This window comes from Oreochromis aureus, linkage group 3 (genome assembly GCF_013358895.1).
Source record: "Oreochromis aureus strain Israel breed Guangdong linkage group 3, ZZ_aureus, whole genome shotgun sequence".
Lineage (NCBI taxonomy): Eukaryota > Metazoa > Chordata > Actinopteri > Cichliformes > Cichlidae > Oreochromis > Oreochromis aureus.
In genome coordinates this window covers 31335062-31355068 of record NC_052944.1, presented here as the reverse complement: position 1 = coordinate 31355068, position 20007 = coordinate 31335062, and the positions used below count along the sequence as shown (strand labels likewise).

At 52.9% G+C, this 20007-nt stretch overlaps 1 protein-coding gene across 1 annotated transcript; it reads right to left on the bottom strand.

The window, feature by feature from the left end:
* Positions 1-204: 204 nt before the first annotated feature.
* On the bottom strand, positions 205-19897 carry LOC120433583 (serine-rich adhesin for platelets-like). Its single transcript, XM_039600010.1, has 21 exons — positions 19892-19897; positions 19618-19771; positions 16164-16342; positions 15810-15999; positions 15589-15680; positions 15003-15156; positions 11540-11718; positions 11191-11376; positions 10965-11060; positions 10377-10530; positions 6919-7097; positions 6632-6754; positions 5764-5917; positions 5152-5307; positions 2306-2484; positions 1967-2141; positions 1731-1825; positions 1145-1298; positions 796-995; positions 446-631; positions 205-315 (listed from the first exon to the last, which is right to left on the bottom strand). The coding sequence occupies exons 1-21, from the start codon at positions 19895-19897 to the stop codon at positions 205-207; spliced, it is 3102 nt and encodes a 1033-aa protein (XP_039455944.1).
* Between the last annotated feature and the right edge of the window lie 110 nt (positions 19898-20007).

Here is a 20007-nt window from a genome sequence, read left to right as displayed (position 1 = left end):
ATTGTTACAGTTAAACACAGGTTAAGGCAACACAAGATCATTACGCAGATAGGCAGAATGATCATTTTTTAAACTAATGATAGTAAAAAAAGAATATTTGGGAAGTTTATTGTTTAGTCCTTAATGTAAACCAAATCGGACTAATGTTAATGTTGTAAATATTTCTTTTTAAAAGATGCCAATCAAATAACAAAAGGTTAACTTCTAGTAGAACTCACCGGTGTGCGTAGTCAGCTTGCCGTTGTTCAGAAGAGCACTGAAGAATTTGACTACACCATTGTTATTTGCACAGATGTAGGTTGTGTCATTGACTCCCTGTGGTGAAAAACCAGACATTGTAAATGTTACCTCTCTATAAAGATGACGACTAACAAAATACTAGACTGTCTCATTGTTAAACTTCACTGCATTTTCATTTGTGCTGAAATGATCAAATTTGACATACCTGTGTGTTACGTGACAGCGTGGCAGCAATGTAGCCGTCTGATTCTCCTGCAAGGTCAAACATAAAATTTTGACCTCCAAGCGCTTGGGCACCAAGGAAGAAACATGTCCCGTTTGAGGGGTCACAGCCAGAGGGCTGAGCTGCACAGAGCTGTTTCCTGCCACATTCAGTTCTAGTAATAGAGGCCTGCAAGAACAAATAAGATCCATGTTAGTGAATGGGGCAGTGTATATGTTAATAGGTACTGATCAATGCCACTTTATTATCCCCTGATATTGATTTCCTCAGTCTTTTGCTTTAGTAATTAAATAATTATTTTGTTTATTTTTATTTTTTTCTACATTACTCACATTAAGAATTGTCACATTAGTGTCAGGCACCAGTGGGGCAGGTGTTGTTGGAGCTGCAGTCGTGTTGGGTGGTGCTGCAGTCGTGTTGGGTGGTGCTGTGGTGTTGGAATTAATCTGATTATTGATAGTGGCATTAACATTTGCCAGGTCTACCACACCAGTTGTTATCTTGGCAGTAGGGCTTCCCAGACCATCAGAACCTGAAAGAACAACCATAGACAAAAAGATCACTGATGTGTTTAAAGTGCATGACAACATATTGATATATCGTCTGTGATAGTGTCTGTAATGTTGGGTGTCAGTGGTCTGTTGAAAGGGCAATTGATGTGATGTTGATGTGTTAGCTTACTGGCATTGTAAGTTCCAGTGGAGACTGACATTGAGAAACTTGTAGTGCTTGTGTCTGCTCTAGTTGTGGTGCTAGTAGAGTCTGGTACTGTGGCAGCAAACTGACACTGGATGTTCTTTCCACTGACTTTGCCCCTCACATTGTTGACTTTAAGCTGCAGAAGAAAACAGATCACAACAAAAAGAGTTTTCATTCGCATCATTCTAACTGATGTTCATGGTCATAGTTTAATTAACATTTGCCTTGATATTGAGTAGAAGACTCAGAAGGCAGACCTGCATCTATGTATGTACTTTAATTACAACCACAGAACGCACTCACAGAATTTACAGTGTTTGGTTGTAATTAGGATAATCAGTATTTTATTGTTACAGTTAAATACAGGTGAAGGCAACACAAGATCTTTAGGTAGAATAAGGCAGATAGGCAGAATGATCATTTATCAAACTAATGACACAAAGAAAAGAAAATTGGGGAAGTTTATTGTTTAGTCCTTAATGTAAACCAAATAGGACAAATGTTGTAAATATTTCTTTTTAAAAGATGCCAATCAAATAACAAAAGGTTAACTTCTAGTAGAACTCACCGGTGTGCGAGTCAGCTTGCCGTTGTTCAGAAGAGCACTGAAGAATTTGACTACACCATTGTTATTTGCACAGATGTAGGTTGTGTCATTGACTCCTGTGGTGAAAAACCAGACATTGTAAATGTTACCTCTCTATAAAGATGACGACTAACAAAATACTAGACTGTCTCATTGTTAAACTTCACTGCATTTTCATTTGTGCTGAAATGATCAAATTTGACATACCTGTGTGTTACGTGACAGGGTGGCAGCAATGTAGCCGTCTGATTCTCCTGCAAGGTCAAACATAAAATTTTGACCTCCAAGCGCTTGGGCACCAAGGAAGAAACATGTCCCGTTTGAGGGGTCACAGCCAGAGGGCTGAGCTGCACAGAGCTGTTTCCTGCCACATTCAGTTCTAGTAATAGAGGCCTGCAAGAACAAATAAGATCCATGTTAGTGAATGGGGCAGTGTATATGTTAATAGGTACTGATCAATGCTATTTTATTATCCCCTGATACGGATTTCCTCAGTCTTTTGCTTTAGTAATTAAATAATTATTTTATTTATTTTTAAGTTTTTCTACATTACTCACATTAAGAATTGTCACATTAGTGTCAGGCACCAGTGGGGCAGGTGTTGTTGGAGCTGCAGTCGTGTTGGGTGGTGCTGTGGTGTTGGAATTAATCTGATTATTGATAGTGGCATTAACATTTGCCAGGTCTACCACACCAGTTGTTATCTTGGCAGTAGGGCTTCCCAGACCATCAGAACCTGAAAGAACAACCATAGACAAAAAGATCACTGATGTGTTTAAAGTGCATGACAACATATTGTAGTGGGCCAGGGCTGTTCGGGGTTTTGTTATTGACATTTATGTTCTGTTGCCATGGTTACGGGTGACGCTCTCTCTGCAACTGTGTGTTTCCGGGTGAGAGAGCGCCATTTTGTGTTGTTGTTGTTGTGGTTGCAGCGCGGAGCAGTTTGCTAGCGGCAGTGCTCCTGCGCAGATTTAAATAAATGGCTGTGCTCCCTGACTAGCTCGTGGGAAGCAAGACCAAACAATACCTCTGTCTCCTCCTTGTCTGAGCTCGCCACATTGGTGTCAGAAGTGGGATAGCTCACCCTCGCCGGAATGGAGAGAGAGATTCAGAGGCTGGAGCAAGCGAGCGGCCATGTAAGTCCCCCGACGGGTCCCGATGGCGCGAGCGCACCGCGGCAGCGGCCCGTGGCGACCGACGCTAGGACAATGCTTCATGGGCTGCCTCTGTCGACCGACATGCCGGGCCCCTGACAGCGAGCAGTGATGCCTGCAACGGCAGCTAAGGTACCGAAATACAACGGGCTAACCCGCTAGAGCCCCTACCTCTCTCACAAGCACGGCTAGCCGCGAGGCATAATGGCTGGAGCGATGAAGAGGCTGCTACCAACTTAGCGCTAGCATTGGAAGGAGATGCACTGCAGGTACTCCTTGACCTAGCCCCGTCAGAGCAGCATGAGCTCCAGACCCTCACCATAGCACTCGAGAGGCGATTTGGGCAGCGGCACTCCACTGATCAGAGCAGGGAGCAGCTGACCAACCGGAGCCGTAGGCCGGGGGAGAGCCTGGGCACCTTTGCAGCGGATGTGTTGCTGTATGCTCATCGTGGCTATCCAGAGTTCCCAGCAGCAGCCCGTGAGGAGCTTAGCCTGCATGCTTTCCTGCGAGGACTTTTCCCAGAGCGACTACGCCAACACGTCCGCCTGGCCATGCCTCAGACTCTCCGTGAGGCGCTCCTTGAGGCTGAAAGGGCCGAGCTTGTGCTTACATCGCGACCTGACCAGCAGTTGCGCCCCCCAAACTACCCTCAAATCAGAGCCACAGACTGCGACAGTGAGAGGGAGGTCGCGGGGATATGCCAGCCGCAGCCCTCGGTGCCCTGGAGGCGTCCCCGTCGACCGACCGACCGCTGCTACCGGTGCGATGAGCCTGGCCACGTGGCGCGCGACTGTGGCGCCCGCCCCAAAGGCCAGAACTATGTGGCCTCAGGGGATGAGAGGGGAGGCGGTACAGCGAGGGACCACCGCTCCAGCTTCCTGCCCCTCCAAGAACGATGCACGGTGGTGGGCCTAGTCGGGCACCTCAAGGGACTCTACCTGAGCTGCTGTGTTGAGGACCAGCCCTGCCAGGCCCTGGTGGACACGGGTCCACCATTTCCCTAATACGACCTGGTGTGTATCCTGGAACATCCGGGCCGCTTGTGATGGGTTGGTCACCCACCGACACCCAGCTGATGACAGTGACGGGGGAGAGAACTGACATGCGGGGTAAGAAACCGTTGCAGATCCGAGTGAAGGATCTGGAGCTAGTGCACGACTTCTGGCTTGCTGACATCCAAGACCAGTGCATCATCGGCCTTGATCTGGTGACCCGCTGGGGGGCCTGCGTTTACACCGCGAAGCTGGCTATCACTCTTGGTACAGAGACTCTGGCTCTCCAGTGCGGTCAAAAGCAGGGAACCGGAGACTGCAGGCAGACGCAGCTGGTTCAGCACGCCATTGACACCGGCTCTGCTCAACCCATCTGTCTGCGCCCACGCCAGCTGCCCTCTCGAAGCGGCAGGGAGAGCGGGCTCAGGAGGCATGGGGCGTGGCTACTGCTCGGGCCAAAGCCAGCGGAGGGGATGGCTCGTTGACCATGCAGCAGCTGAAGCAGGAGCAGGAGGCTGATGCGACGTTGGTTCAGGTGGGGGCCTGGCTGGAGGCAGCACGACGCTCAGGCTGGACAGGGGTGTCAGGACAGAGGCCGAAGTGAAGGCCTACTACTCCCAGTACAACAATCTGGAGACCCACGACGGCCTCCTGTACCGGAGATGGCGGGCCCCGAACAGGGCAAGGATCTCCCGCAGCTGTTGGTGCCTCGGTCGCTGCGGTCGCAGGTGCTCGAGCTTGTCCACGGCTCGGTGGGGCCAGCCACTATGGGAATGCTAAAACTCTCCGCCGTCTCAGGGGCAGTTCTACTGGCCTGGTTGTCGACGGGATGTGGAACTTCATGTGCACTGCTGTGACACCTGTACGGCACAGAAAGGCCCCACTCAACGCCCCACTGCTCCCCTGCAGCCGCATTGGGTGGGGGCCCCGATGGAGAGAGTGGGAGGAGACGTCCTAGGGCCTTTCCCCGTCCCCGAGGCAGGGTACCGGCGCGTGTTGGTGGGCAGGGACTGCTACAGGAGGCTAAGGGAGCGGCCGCGAGTGGTTCATGACTACACCCGCCAGGCCCAGTTCAGCGCCGGAGTACGACAGAAAAGAGCCTGCGACACCAGGTGCCGAGGGGGAGCTTTCGTGCCTGGCGACAAGGTTTGGGTGTACTGCCCGGTTCGCAAGAGAGGGGTGTCCCCCAGGCTGTGCGGTCACTGGCGAGGGCCGGCGGAAGTCGTGGGGCGGCTAACAGAAGTGGTGTACCGGATCCGCATGCCGGGCCCAGGGCGCGTGGCGGTGTTGCACCAGGAGAGGCTCTCACCGTACCGCCCGCCCGCTCCAGCAGCCGCTGGGGCAGGGGATGCTGGCGGCACCCCAGGTTCTCATCCAAGTGACTCTTCCCTGCTGGTCGAGATCGGCCTGCGCGCGAAGGAAGACACATGGACATTTGCAGGACTTTGTGTTGGGAAATGGGGTTGTCGGGGACGACTGACCCCTTAGGTGGGGGGCTATGTAGCGGGCCAGGGCTGTTCGGGGTTTTGTTATTGACATTTATGTTCTGTTGCCATGGTTACAGGTGACGCTCTCTCTGCAACTGTGTGTTTCCGGGTAAGAGAGCGCCATTTTGTGTTGGTGTTGGTGTTGTTGTGGTTGCGGCGCGGAGCAGTTTGCTAGCGGCAGTGCTCCTGCGCAGATTTAAATAAATGGCTGTGCTCCCTGGTTAGCTCGCGGGAAGCAAGACCAAACAATACCTCTGTCTCCTCCTTGTCTGAGCTCGCCACAATATTGATATATCGTCTGTGATAGTGTCTGTAATGCTGGGTGTCAGTGGTCTGTTGAAAGGGCAATTGATGTGATGTTGATGTGTTAGCTTACTGGCATTGTAAGTTCCAGTGGAGACTGACATTGAGAAACTTGTAGTGCTTGTGTCTGCTCTAGTTGTGGTGCTAGTAGAGTCTGGTACTGTGGCAGCAAACTGACACTGGATGTTCTTTCCACTGACTTTGCCCCTCACATTGTTGACTTTAAGCTAGAAGAAAACAGATCACAACAAAAGAGTTTTCATTCGCATTATTCTAACTGATGTTCATGGTCATAGTTTAATTAACATTTGCCTTGATATTGAGTAGAAGACTCAGAAGGCAGACCTGCATCTATGTATGTACTTTAATTACAACCACAGAACGCACTCACAGAATTTACAGTGTTTGGTTGTAATTAGGATAATCAGTATTTTATTGTTACAGTTAAATACAGGTGAAGGCAACACAAGATCTTTAGGTAGAATAAGGCAGATAGGCAGAATGATCATTTATCAAACTAATGACACAAAGAAAAGAAAATTGGGGAAGTTTATTGTTTAGTCCTTAATGTAAACCAAATAGGACAAATGTTGTAAATATTTCTTTTTTAAAAGATGCCAATCAAATAACAAAAGGTTAACTTCTAGTAGAACTCACCGTGTGTAGTCAGCTTGCCGTTGTTCAGAAGAGCACTGAAGAATTTGACTACACCATTGTTATTTGCACAGATGTAGGTTGTGTCATTGACTCCTGTGGTGAAAAACCAGACATTGTAAATGTTACCTCTCTATAAAGATGACGACTAACAAAATACTAGACTGTCTCATTGTTAAACTTCACTGCATTTTCATTTATGCTGAAATGATCAAATTTGACATACCTGTGTGTTACGTGACAGGGTGGCAGCAATGTAGCCGTCTGATTCTCCTGCAAGGTCAAACATAAAATTTTGACCTCCAAGCGCTTGGGCACCAAGGAAGAAACATGTCCGTTTGAGGGTCACAGCCAGAGGGCTGAGCTGCACACAGCTGTTTCCTGCCACATTCAGTTCTAGTAATAGAGGCCTGCAAGAACAAATAAGATCCATGTTAGTGAATGGGGCAGTGTATGTGTTAATAGGTACTGATCAATGCTATTTTATTATCCCCTGATATTGATTTCCTCAGTCTTTTGCTTTAGTAATTAAATAATTATTTTATTTATTTTTAAGTTTTTCTACATTACTCACATTAAGAATTGTCACATTAGTGTCAGGCACCAGTGGGGCAGGTGTTGTTGGAGCTGCAGTCGTGTTGGGTGGTGCTGTGGTGTTGGAATTAATCTGATTATTGATAGTGGCATTAACATTTGCCAGGTCTACCACACCAGTTGTTATCTTGGCAGTAGGGCTTCCCAGACCATCAGAACCTGAAAGAACAACCATAGACAAAAGATCACTGATGTGTTTAAAGTGCATGACAACATATTGTAGTGGGCCAGGGCTGTTCGGGGTTTTGTTATTGACATTTATGTTCTGTTGCCATGGTTATGGGTGACGCTCTGTCTGCAACTGTGTGTTTCCGGGTGAGAGAGCGCCATTTTGTGTTGTTGTTGTTGTGGTTGCGGCGCGGAGCAGTTTGCTAGCGACAGTGCTCCTGCGCAGATTTAAATAAATGGCTGTGCTCCCTGGCTAGCTCGCGGGAAGCAAGACCAAACAATACCTCTGTCTCCTCCTTGTTTGAGCTCGCCACATTGGTGTCAGAAGTGGGATAGCTCACCCTCGCCGGAATGGAGAGAGAGACTCAGAGGCTGGAGCAAGCGAGCGGCCATGTAAGTCCCCCGACGGGTCCCGACGGCGCGAGCGCACCGCGGTAGCGGCCCGTGGCGACCGACGCTAGGACAATGCTTCATGGGCTGCCTCTGTCGACCGACACGCCGGGCTCCCGACAGCGAGCAGTGATGCCTGCAACGGCAGCTAAGGTACCGAAATACAACGGGCTAACCCGCTAGAGCCCTACCTCTCACAAATGCACGGCTAGCCGCGAGGCATAATGGCTGGAGCGATGAAGAGGCTGCTACCAACTTAGCGCTAGCATTGGAAGGAGATGCACTGCAGGTATTCCTTGACCTAGCCCGTCAGAGCAGCATGAGCTCCAGACCCTCACCATAGCACTCGAGAGGCGATTTGGGCAGCGGCACTCCACTGATCAGAGCAGAGAGCAGCTGACCAACCGGAGCCGTCGGCCGGGGAGAGCCTGGGCACCTTTGCAGCGGACGTGTTGCTGCATGCTCGTCGTGGCTACCGGAGTTCCCAGCAGCAGCCCGTGAGGAGCTTAGCCTGCATGCTTTCCTGCGAGGACTTTTCCCAGAGCGACTACGCCAACACGTCCGCCTGGCCATGCCTCAGACTCTCCGTGAGGCGCTCCTTGAGGCTGAAAGGGCCGAGCTTGTGCTCACATCGTGACCTGACCAGCACTTGCGCCCCACAAACTACCCTCAAATCAGAGTCGCAGACTGCGACAGTGAGAGGGAGGTTGCGGGGATATGCCAGCCGCAGCCCTCGGTGCCCTGGAGGCGTCCCCGTCGACCGACCGACCGCTGCTACCGGTGCGATGAGCCTGGCCACGTGGCGCGCGACTGCTTGGCGCCCGCCCCAAAGGCCAGAACTATGTGGCCTCAGGGGGATGAGAGGGGGAGCGGTACAGCGAGGGGACCACCGCTCCAGCTTCCTGCCCCCCTCCAAGAACGATGCACGGTGGTGGGCCTAGTCGGGCACCTCAAGGGACTCTACCTGAGCTGCTGTGTTGAGGACCAGCCCTGCCAGGCCCTGGTGGACACGGGGTCCACCATTTCCCTAATACGACCTGGTGTGTATCCTGGAACATCCGGGCCGCTTGTGATGGGTTGGTCACCCACCGACACCCAGCTGATGACAGTGACGGGGGAGAGAACTGACATGCGGGTAAGAAACCGTTGCAGATCCGAGTGAAGGATCTGGAGCTGGTGCACGACTTCTGGCTTGCTGACGCCCAAGACCAGTGCATCATCGGCCTTGATCTGGTGACCCGCTGGGGGCCTGCGTTTACACCGCGAAGCTGGCTATCACTCTTGGTACAGAGACTCTGGCTCTCCAGTGCGGTCAAAAGCAGGGAACCGGAGACTGCAGGCAGACGCAGCTGGTTCAGCACGCCATCGACACCGGCTCTGCTCAACCCATCTGTCTGCGCCCACGCCAGCTGCCCCTCTCGAAACGGCAGGGAGAGCGGGCTCAGGAGGCATGGGGCGTGGCTACTGCTCGGGCCAAAGCCGACGGAGGGGGATGGCTCTCGTTGACCATGCAGCAGCTGAAGCAGGAGCAGGAGGCTGATGCGACGTTGGTTCAGGTGGGGGCCTGGCTGGAGGCAGCACGACGCTCAGGCTGGACAGGGGTGTCAGGACAGAGGCCCGAAGTGAAGGCCTACTACTCCCAGTACAACAATCTGGAGACCCACGACGGCCTCCTGTACGGAGATGGCGGGCCCCGAACAGGGCAAGGATCTCCCGCAGCTGTTGGTGCCTCGGTCGCTGCGGTCGCAGGTGCTCGAGCTTGTCCACGGCTCGGTGGGGGCCAGCCACTATGGGAATGCTAAAACTCTCCGCCGTCTCAGGGGGCAGTTCTACTGGCCTGGTTGTCGACGGGATGTGGAACTTCATGTGCACTGCTGTGACACCTGTACGGCACAGAAAGGCCCCACTCAACGCCCCACTGCTCCCCTGCAGCCGCATTGGGTGGGGGCCCGATGGAGAGAGTGGGAGGAGACGTCCTAGGGCCTTTCCCGTCCCGAGGCAGGGTACCGCGCGCGTGTTGGTGGGCAGGGACTGCTACAGGAGGCTAAGGGAGCGGCCGCGAGTGGTTCATGACTACACCCGCCAGGCCCAGTTCAGCGCCGGAGTACGACAGAAAAGAGCCTGCGACACCAGGTGCCGAGGGGAGCTTCGTGCCTGGCGACAAGGTTTGGGTGTACTGCCGGTTCGCAAGAGAGGGTGTCCCCAGGCTGTGCGGTCACTGGCGAGGGCGGCGGAAGTCGTGGGGGCGGCTAACAGAAGTGGTGTACCAGATCCGCATGCCGGGCCCAGGGCGCGTGGCGGTGTTGCACCAGGAGAGGCTCTCACCGTACCGCCCGCCCGCTCCAGCAGCCGCTGGGGCAGGGGATGCTGGCGGCACCCCAGGTTCTCATCCAAGTGACTCTTCCCCTGCTGGTCGAGATCGGCCTGCGCGCCGAAGGAAGACACATGGACATTTGCAGGACTTTGTGTTGGGAAATGGGGTTGTCGGGGACGACTGACCCCTTAGGTGGGGGCTATGTAGCGGGCCAGGGCTGTTCGGGGTTTTGTTATTGACATTTATGTTCTGTTGCCATGGTTACAGGTGACGCTCTCTCTGCAACTGTGTGTTTCCGGGTAAGAGAGCGCCATTTTGTGTTGGTGTTGGTGTTGTTGTGGTTGCGGCGCGGAGCAGTTTGCTAGCGGCAGTGCTCCTGCGCAGATTTAAATAAATGGCTGTGCTCCCTGGTTAGCTCGCGGGAAGCAAGACCAAACAATACCTCTGTCTCCTCCTTGTCTGAGCTCGCCACAATATTGATATATCATCTGTGATAGTGTCTGTAATGCTGGGTGTCAGTGGTCTGTTGAAAGGGCAATTGATGTGATGTTGATGTGTTAGCTTACTGGCATTGTAAGTTCCAGTGGAGACTGACATTGAGAAACTTGTAGTGCTTGTGTCTGCTCTAGTTGTGGTGCTAGTAGAGTCTGGTACTGTGGCAGCAAACTGACACTGGATGTTCTTTCCACTGACTTTGCCCCTCACATTGTTGACTTTAAGCTGCAGAAGAAAACAGATCACAACAAAAAGAGTTTTCATTCGCATTATTCTAACTGATGTTCATGGTCATAGTTTAATTAACATTTGCCTTGATATTGAGTAGAAGACTCAGAAGGCAGACCTGCATCTATGTATGTACTTTAATTACAACCACAGAACGCACTCACAGAATTTACAGTGTTTGGTTGTAATTAGGATAATCAGTATTTTATTGTTACAGTTAAATACAGGTGAAGGCAACACAAGATCTTTAGGTAGAATAAGGCAGATAGGCAGAATGATCATTTATCAAACTAATGACACAAAGAAAAGAAAATTGGGGAAGTTTATTGTTTAGTCCTTAATGTAAACCAAATAGGACAAATGTTGTAAATATTTCTTTTTTAAAAGATGCCAATCAAATAACAAAAAGGTTAACTTCTAGTAGAACTCACCGGTGTGCGAGTCAGCTTGCCGTTGTTCAGAAGAGCACTGAAGAATTTGACTACACCATTGTTATTTGCACAGATGTAGGTTGTGTCATTGACTCCCTGTGGTGAAAAACCAGACATTGTAAATGTTACCTCTCTATAAAGATGACGACTAACAAAATACTAGACTGTCTCATTGTTAAACTTCACTGCATTTTCATTTATGCTGAAATGATCAAATTTGACATACCTGTGTGTTACGTGACAGGGTGGCAGCAATGTAGCCGTCTGATTCTCCTGCAAGGTCAAACATAAAATTTTGACCTCCAAGCGCTTGGGCACCAAGGAAGAAACATGTCCCGTTTGAGGGGTCACAGCCAGAGGGCTGAGCTGCACACAGCTGTTTCCTGCCACATTCAGTTCTAGTAATAGAGGCCTGCAAGAACAAATAAGATCCATGTTAGTGAATGGGGCAGTGTATGTGTTAATAGGTACTGATCAATGCTATTTTATTATCCCTGATATTGATTTCCTCAGTCTTTTGCTTTAGTAATTAAATAATTATTTTATTTATTTTTAAGTTTTTCTACATTACTCACATTAAGAATTGTCACATTAGTGTCAGGCACCAGTGGGGCAGGTGTTGTTGGAGCTGCAGTCGTGTTGGGTGGTGCTGTGGTGTTGGAATTAATCTGATTATTGATAGTGGCATTAACATTTGCCAGGTCTACCACACCAGTTGTTATCTTGGCAGTAGGGCTTCCCAGACCATCAGAACCTGAAAGAACAACCATAGACAAAAAGATCACTGATGTGTTTAAAGTGCATGACAACATATTGTAGTGGGCCAGGGCTGTTCGGGGTTTTGTTATTGACATTTATGTTCTGTTGCCATGGTTATGGGTGACGCTCTGTCTGCAACTGTGTGTTTCGGGTGAGAGCGCCATTTTGTGTTGTTGTTGTTGTGGTTGCGGCGCGGAGCAGTTTGCTAGCGACAGTGCTCCTCGCAGATTTAAATAAATGGCTGTGCTCCCTGGCTAGCTCGCGGGAAGCAAGACCAAACAATACCTCTGTCTCCTCCTTGTTTGAGCTCGCCACATTGGTGTCAGAAGTGGGATAGCTCACCCTCGCCGGAATGGAGAGAGAGACTCAGAGGCTGGAGCAAGCGAGCGGCCATGTAAGTCCCCCGACGGGTCCCCACGGCGCGAGCGCACCGCGGTAGCGGCCCGTGGCGACCGACGCTAGGACAATGCTTCATGGGCTGCCTCTGTCGACCGACACGCCGGGCTCCCGACAGCGAGCAGTGATGCCTGCAACGGCAGCTAAGGTACCGAAATACAACGGGCTAACCCCGCTAGAGCCCTACCTCTCACAAGTACGGCTAGCCGCGAGGCATAATGGCTGGAGCGATGAAGAGGCTGCTACCAACTTAGCGCTAGCATTGGAAGGAGATGCACTGCAGGTATTCCTTGACCTAGCCCCGTCAGAGCAGCATGAGCTCCAGACCCTCACCATAGCACTCGAGAGGCGATTTGGGCAGCGGCACTCCACTGATCAGAGCAGAGAGCAGCTGACCAACCGGAGCCGTCGGCCGGGGGAGAGCCTGGGCACCTTTGCAGCGGACGTGTTGCTGCATGCTCGTCGTGGCTACCCGGAGTTCCCAGCAGCAGCCCGTGAGGAGCTTAGCCTGCATGCTTTCCTGCGAGGACTTTTCCCAGAGCGACTACGCCAACACGTCCGCCTGGCCATGCCTCAGACTCTCCGTGAGGCGCTCCTTGAGGCTGAAAGGGCCGAGCTTGTGCTCACATCGTGACCTGACCAGCACTTGCGCCCCACAAACTACCCTCAAATCAGAGTCGCAGACTGCGACAGTGAGAGGGAGGTTGCGGGATATGCCAGCCGCAGCCCTCGGTGCCCTGAGGCGCCCCCGTCGACCGACCGACCGCTGCTACCGGTGCGATGAGCCTGGCCACGTGGCGCGACTGCTTGGCGCCCGCCCCAAAGGCCAGAACTATGTGGCCTCAGGGGGATGAGAGGGGGAGCGGTACAGCGAGGGGACCACCGCTCCAGCTTCCTGCCCCCCTCCAAGAACGATGCACGGTGGTGGGCCTAGTCGGGCACCTCAAGGGACTCTACCTGAGCTGCTGTGTTGAGGACCAGCCTGCCAGGCCCTGGTGGACACGGGGTCCACCATTTCCCTAATACGACCTGGTGTGTATCCTGGAACATCCGGGCCGCTTGTGATGGGTTGGTCACCCACCGACACCCAGCTGATGACAGTGACGGGGAGAGAACTGACATGCGGGGTAAGAAACCGTTGCAGATCCGAGTGAAGGATCTGGAGCTGGTGCACGACTTCTGGCTTGCTGACGTCCAAGACCAGTGCATCATCGGCCTTGATCTGGTGACCCGCTGGGGGGCCTGCGTTTACACCGCGAAGCTGGCTATCACTCTTGGTACAGAGACTCTGGCTCTCCAGTGCGGTCAAAAGCAGGGAACCGGAGACTGCAGGCAGACGCAGCTGGTTCAGCACGCCATCGACACCGGCTCTGCTCAACCCATCTGTCTGCGCCCACGCCAGCTGCCCCTCTCGAAACGGCAGGGAGAGCGGGCTCAGGAGGCATGGGGCGTGGCTACTGCTCGGGCCAAAGCCGACGGAGGGGGATGGCTCTCGTTGACCATGCAGCAGCTGAAGCAGGAGCAGGAGGCTGATGCGACGTTGGTTCAGGTGGGGGCCTGGCTGGAGGCAGCACGACGCTCAGGCTGGACAGGGGTGTCAGGACAGAGGCCCGAAGTGAAGGCCTACTACTCCCAGTACAACAATCTGGAGACCCACGACGGCCTCCTGTACCGGAGATGGCGGGCCCCCGAACAGGGCAAGGATCTCCCGCAGCTGTTGGTGCCTCGGTCGCTGCGGTCGCAGGTGCTCGAGCTTGTCCCACGGCTCGGTGGGGCCAGCCACTATGGGAATGCTAAAACTCTCCGCCGTCTCAGGGGGCAGTTCTACTGGCCTGGTTGTCGACGGGATGTGGAACTTCATGTGCACTGCTGTGACACCTGTACGGCACAGAAAGGCCCCACTCAACGCCCCACTGCTCCCCTGCAGCCGCATTGGGTGGGGGCCCCGATGGAGAGAGTGGGAGGAGACGTCCTAGGGCCTTTCCCGTCCCGAGGCAGGGTACCCGGCGCGTGTTGGTGGGCAGGGACTGCTACAGGAGGCTAAGGGAGCGGCCGCGAGTGGTTCATGACTACACCCGCCAGGCCCAGTTCAGCGCCGGAGTACGACAGAAAAGAGCCTGCGACACCAGGTGCCGAGGGGGAGCTTTCGTGCCTGGCGACAAGGTTTGGGTGTACTGCCCGGTTCGCAAGAGAGGGGTGTCCCCCAGGCTGTGCGGTCACTGGCGAGGGCCGGCGGAAGTCGTGGGGCGGCTAACAGAAGTGGTGTACCGGATCCGCATGCCGGGCCCAGGGCGCGTGGCGGTGTTGCACCAGGAGAGGCTCTCACCGTACCGCCCGCCCGCTCCAGCAGCCGCTGGGGCAGGGGATGCTGGCGGCACCCCAGGTTCTCATCCAAGTGACTCTTCCCCTGCTGGTCGAGATCGGCCTGCGCGCCGAAGGAAGACACATGGACATTTGCAGGACTTTGTGTTGGGAAATGGGGTTGTCGGGGACGACTGACCCCTTAGGTGGGGGCTATGTAGCGGGCCAGGGCTGTTCGGGGTTTTGTTATTGACATTTATGTTCTGTTGCCATGGTTACAGGTGACGCTCTCTCTGCAACTGTGTGTTTCCGGGTAAGAGAGCGCCATTTTGTGTTGGTGTTGGTGTTGTTGTGGTTGCGGCGCGGAGCAGTTTGCTAGCGGCAGTGCTCCCGCGCAGATTTAAATAAATGGCTGTGCTCCCTGGTTAGCTCGCGAAGGAAGCAAGACCAAACAATACCTCTGTCTCCTCCTTGTCTGAGCTCGCCACAATATTGATATATCATCTGTGATAGTGTCTGTAATGCTGGGTGTCAGTGGTCTGTTGAAAGGGCAATTGATGTGATGTTGATGTGTTAGCTTACTGGCATTGTAAGTTCCAGTGGAGACTGACATTGAGAAACTTGTAGTGCTTGTGTCTGCTCTAGTTGTGGTGCTAGTAGAGTCTGGTACTGTGGCAGCAAACTGACACTGGATGTTCTTTCCACTGACTTTGCCCCTCACATTGTTGACTTTAAGCTGCAGAAGAAAACAGATCACAACAAAAAGAGTTTTCATTCGCATTATTCTAACTGATGTTCATGGTCATAGTTTAATTAACATTTGCCTTGATATTGAGTAGAAGACTCAGAAGGCAGACCTGCATCTATGTATGTACTTTAATTACAACCACAGAACGCACTCACAGAATTTACAGTGTTTGGTTGTAATTAGGATAATCAGTATTTTATTGTTACAGTTAAATACAGGTGAAGGCAACACAAGATCTTTAGGTAGAATAAGGCAGATAGGCAGAATGATCATTTATCAAACTAATGACACAAAGAAAAGAAAATTGGGGAAGTTTATTGTTTAGTCCTTAATGTAAACCAAATAGGACAAATGTTGTAAATATTTCTTTTTAAAAGATGCCAATCAAATAACAAAAGGTTAACTTCTAGTAGAACTCACCGGTGTGCGAGTCAGCTTGCCGTTGTTCAGAAGAGCACTGAAGAATTTGACTACACCATTGTTATTTGCACAGATGTAGGTTGTGTCATTGACTCCTGTGGTGAAAAACCAGACATTGTAAATGTTACCTCTCTATAAAGATGACGACTAACAAAATACTAGACTGTCTCATTGTTAAACTTCACTGCATTTTCATTTATGCTGAAATGATCAAATTTGACATACCTGTGTGTTACGTGACAGGGTGGCAGCAATGTAGCCGTCTGATTCTCCTGCAAGGTCAAACATAAAATTTTGACCTCCAAGCGCTTGGGCACCAAGGAAGAAACATGTCCCGTTTGAGGGGTCACAGCCAGAGGGCTGAGCTGCACACAGCTGTTTCCTGCCACATTCAGTTCTAGTAATAGAGGCCTGCAAGAACAAATAAGATCCATGTTAGTGAATGGGGCAGTGTATGTGTTAATAGGTACTGATCAATGCTATTTTATTATCCCCTGATATTGATTTCCTCAGTCTTTTGCTTTAGTAATTAAATAATTATTTTATTTATTTTTAAGTTTTTCTACATTACTCACATTAAGAATTGTCACATTAGTGTCAGGCACCAGTGGGGCAGGTGTTGTTGGAGCTGCAGTCGTGTTGGGTGGTGCTGTGGTGTTGGAATTAATCTGATTATTGATAGTGGCATTAACATTTGCCAGGTCTACCACACCAGTTGTTATCTTGGCAGTAGGGCTTCCCAGACCATCAGAACCTGAAAGAACAACCATAGACAAAAAGATCACTGATGTGTTTAAAGTGCATGACAACATATTGTAGTGGGCCAGGGCTGTTCGGGGTTTTGTTATTGACATTTATGTTCTGTTGCCATGGTTATGGGTGACGCTCTGTCTGCAACTGTGTGTTTCGGGTGAGAGCGCCATTTTGTGTTGTTGTTGTTGTGGTTGCGGCGCGGAGCAGTTTGCTAGCGACAGTGCTCCTGCGCAGATTTAAATAAATGGCTGTGCTCCCTGGCTAGCTCGCGGGAAGCAAGACCAAACAATACCTCTGTCTCCTCCTTGTTTGAGCTCGCCACATTGGTGTCAGAAGTGGGATAGCTCACCCTCGCCGGAATGGAGAGAGAGACTCAGAGGCTGGAGCAAGCGAGCGGCCATGTAAGTCCCCCGACGGGTCCCCACGGCGCGAGCGCACCGCTGTAGCGCCCGTGGCGACCGACGCTAGGACAATGCTTCATGGGCTGCCTCTGTCGACCGACACGCCGGGCTCCCGACAGCGAGCAGTGATGCCTGCAACGGCAGCTAAGGTACCGAAATACAACGGGCTAACCCCGCCAGAGCCCTACCTCTCACAAGCACGGCTAGTCAGCGAGGCATAATGGCTGGAGCGATGAAGAGGCTGCTACCAACTTAGCGCTAGCATTGGAAGGAGATGCACTGCAGGTATTCCTTGACCTAGCCCCGTCAGAGCAGCATGAGCTCCAGACCCTCACCATAGCACTCGAGAGGCGATTTGGGCAGCGGCACTCCACTGATCAGAGCAGAGAGCAGCTGACCAACCGGAGCCGTCGGCCGGGGGAGAGCCTGGGCACCTTTGCAGCGGACGTGTTGCTGCATGCTCGTCGTGGCTACCCGGAGTTCCCAGCAGCAGCCCGTGAGGAGCTTAGCCTGCATGCTTTCCTGCGAGGACTTTTCCCAGAGCGACTACGCCAACACGTCCGCCTGGCCATGCCTCAGACTCTCCGTGAGGCGCCTTGAGGCTGAAAGGGCCGAGCTTGTGCTCACATCGTGACCTGACCAGCACTTGCGCCCCACAAACTACCCTCAAATCAGAGCCGCAGACTGCGACAGTGAGAGGGAGGTTGCGGGATATGCCAGCCGCAGCCCTCGGTGCCCTGAGGCGTCCCGTCGACCGACCGACCGCTGCTACCGGTGCGATGAGCCTGGCCACGTGGCGCGCGACTGCTTGGCGCCCGCCCCAAAGGCCAGAACTATGTGGCCTCAGGGGGATGAGAGGGGGAGCGGTACAGCGAGGGGACCACCGCTCCAGCTTCCTGCCCCCCTCCAAGAACGATGCACGGTGGTGGGCCTAGTCGGGCACCTCAAGGGACTCTACCTGAGCTGCTGTGTTGAGGACCAGCCCTGCCAGGCCCTGGTGGACACGGGGTCCACCATTTCCCTAATACGACCTGGTGTGTATCCTGGAACATCCGGGCCGCTTGTGATGGGTTGGTCACCCACCGACACCCAGCTGATGACAGTGACGGGGGAGAGAACTGACATGCGGGGTAAGAAACCGTTGCAGATCCGAGTGAAGGATCTGGAGCTGGTGCACGACTTCTGGCTTGCTGACGTCCAAGACCAGTGCATCATCGGCCTTGATCTGGTGACCCGCTGGGGGGCCTGCGTTTACACCGCGAAGCTGGCTATCACTCTTGGTACAGAGACTCTGGCTCTCCAGTGCGGTCAAAAGCAGGGAACCGGAGACTGCAGGCAGACGCAGCTGGTTCAGCACGCCATCGACACCGGCTCTGCTCAACCCATCTGTCTGCGCCCACGCCAGCTGCCCCTCTCGAAACGGCAGGGAGAGCGGGCTCAGGAGGCATGGGGCGTGGCTACTGCTCGGGCCAAAGCCGACGGAGGGGGATGGCTCTCGTTGACCATGCAGCAGCTGAAGCAGGAGCAGGAGGCTGATGCGACGTTGGTTCAGGTGGGGGCCTGGCTGGAGGCAGCACGACGCTCAGGCTGGACAGGGGTGTCAGGACAGAGGCCCGAAGTGAAGGCCTACTACTCCCAGTACAACAATCTGGAGACCCACGACGGCCTCCTGTACCGGAGATGGCGGGCCCCCGAACAGGGCAAGGATCTCCCGCAGCTGTTGGTGCCTCGGTCGCTGCGGTCGCAGGTGCTCGAGCTTGTCCACGGCTCGGTGGGGGCCAGCCACTATGGGAATGCTAAAACTCTCCGCCGTCTCAGGGGGCAGTTCTACTGGCCTGGTTGTCGACGGGATGTGGAACTTCATGTGCACTGCTGTGACACCTGTACGGCACAGAAAGGCCCCACTCAACGCCCCACTGCTCCCCTGCAGCCGCATTGGGTGGGGGCCCCGATGGAGAGAGTGGGAGGAGACGTCCTAGGGCCTTTCCCCGTCCCCGAGGCAGGGTACCGGCGCGTGTTGGTGGGCAGGGACTGCTACAGGAGGCTAAGGGAGCGGCCGCGAGTGGTTCATGACTACACCCGCCAGGCCCAGTTCAGCGCCGAGTACGACAGAAAGAGCCTGCGACACCAGGTGCCGGGGAGCTTTCGTGCCTGGCGACAAGGTTTGGGTGTACTGCCGGTTCGCAAGAGAGGGTGTCCCCAGGCTGTGCGGTCACTGGCGAGGGCCGGCGGAAGTCGTGGGGCGGCTAACAGAAGTGGTGTACCAGATCCGCATGCCGGGCCCAGGGCGCGTGGCGGTGTTGCACCAGGAGAGGCTCTCACCGTACCGCCCGCCCGCTCCAGCAGCCGCTGGGGCAGGGGATGCTGGCGGCACCCCAGGTTCTCATCCAAGTGACTCTTCCCCTGCTGGTCGAGATCGGCCTGCGCGCCGAAGGAAGACACATGGACATTTGCAGGACTTTGTGTTGGGAAATGGGGTTGTCGGGGACGACTGACCCCTTAGGTGGGGGCTATGTAGCGGGCCAGGGCTGTTCGGGGTTTTGTTATTGACATTTATGTTCTGTTGCCATGGTTACAGGTGACGCTCTCTGCAACTGTGTGTTTCGGGCAAGAGAGCGCCATTTTGTGTTGGTGTTGGTGTTGTTGTGGTTGTTGCGCTGGAGCAGTTTGCTAGCGGCAGTGCTCCTGCGCAGATTTAAATAAATGGCTGTGCTCCCTGGTTAGCTCATGGGAAGCAAGACCAAACAATACCTCTGTCTCCTCCTTGTCTGAGCTCGCCACAATATTGATATATCGTCTGTGATAGTGTCTGTAATGCTGGGTGTCAGTGGTCTGTTGAAAGGGCAATTGATGTGATGTTGATGTGTTAGCTTACTGGCATTGTAAGTTCCAGTGGAGACTGACATTGAGAAACTTGTAGTGCTTGTGTCTGCTCTAGTTGTGGTGCTAGTAGAGTCTGGTACTGTGGCAGCAAACTGACACTGGATGTTCTTTCCACTGACTTTGCCCCTCACATTGTTGACTTTAAGCTGCAGAAGAAAACAGATCACAAAAAAAGAGTTTTCATTCGCATTATTCTAACTGATGTTCATGGTCATAGTTTAATTAACATTTGCCTTGATATTGAGTAGAAGACTCAGAAGGCAGACCTGCATCTATGTATGTACTTTAATTACAACCACAGAACGCACTCACAGAATTTACAGTGTTTGGTTGTAATTAGGATAATCAGTATTTTATTGTTACAGTTAAATACAGGTGAAGG

Excerpts from the sequence above, each read along its gene's own strand:
- LOC120433583 (XM_039600010.1), bottom strand. Across the intron at positions 7,098-10,376 it reads CACTGGAACTTACAATGCCA|GTTCTGATGGTCTGGGAAGC; the intron begins GTAAGCTAACAC and ends TTGTTCTTTCAG. Across the intron at positions 2,485-5,151 it reads GGGCCCGGCATGCGGATCCG|GTTCTGATGGTCTGGGAAGC; the intron begins GTACACCACTTC and ends TTGTTCTTTCAG.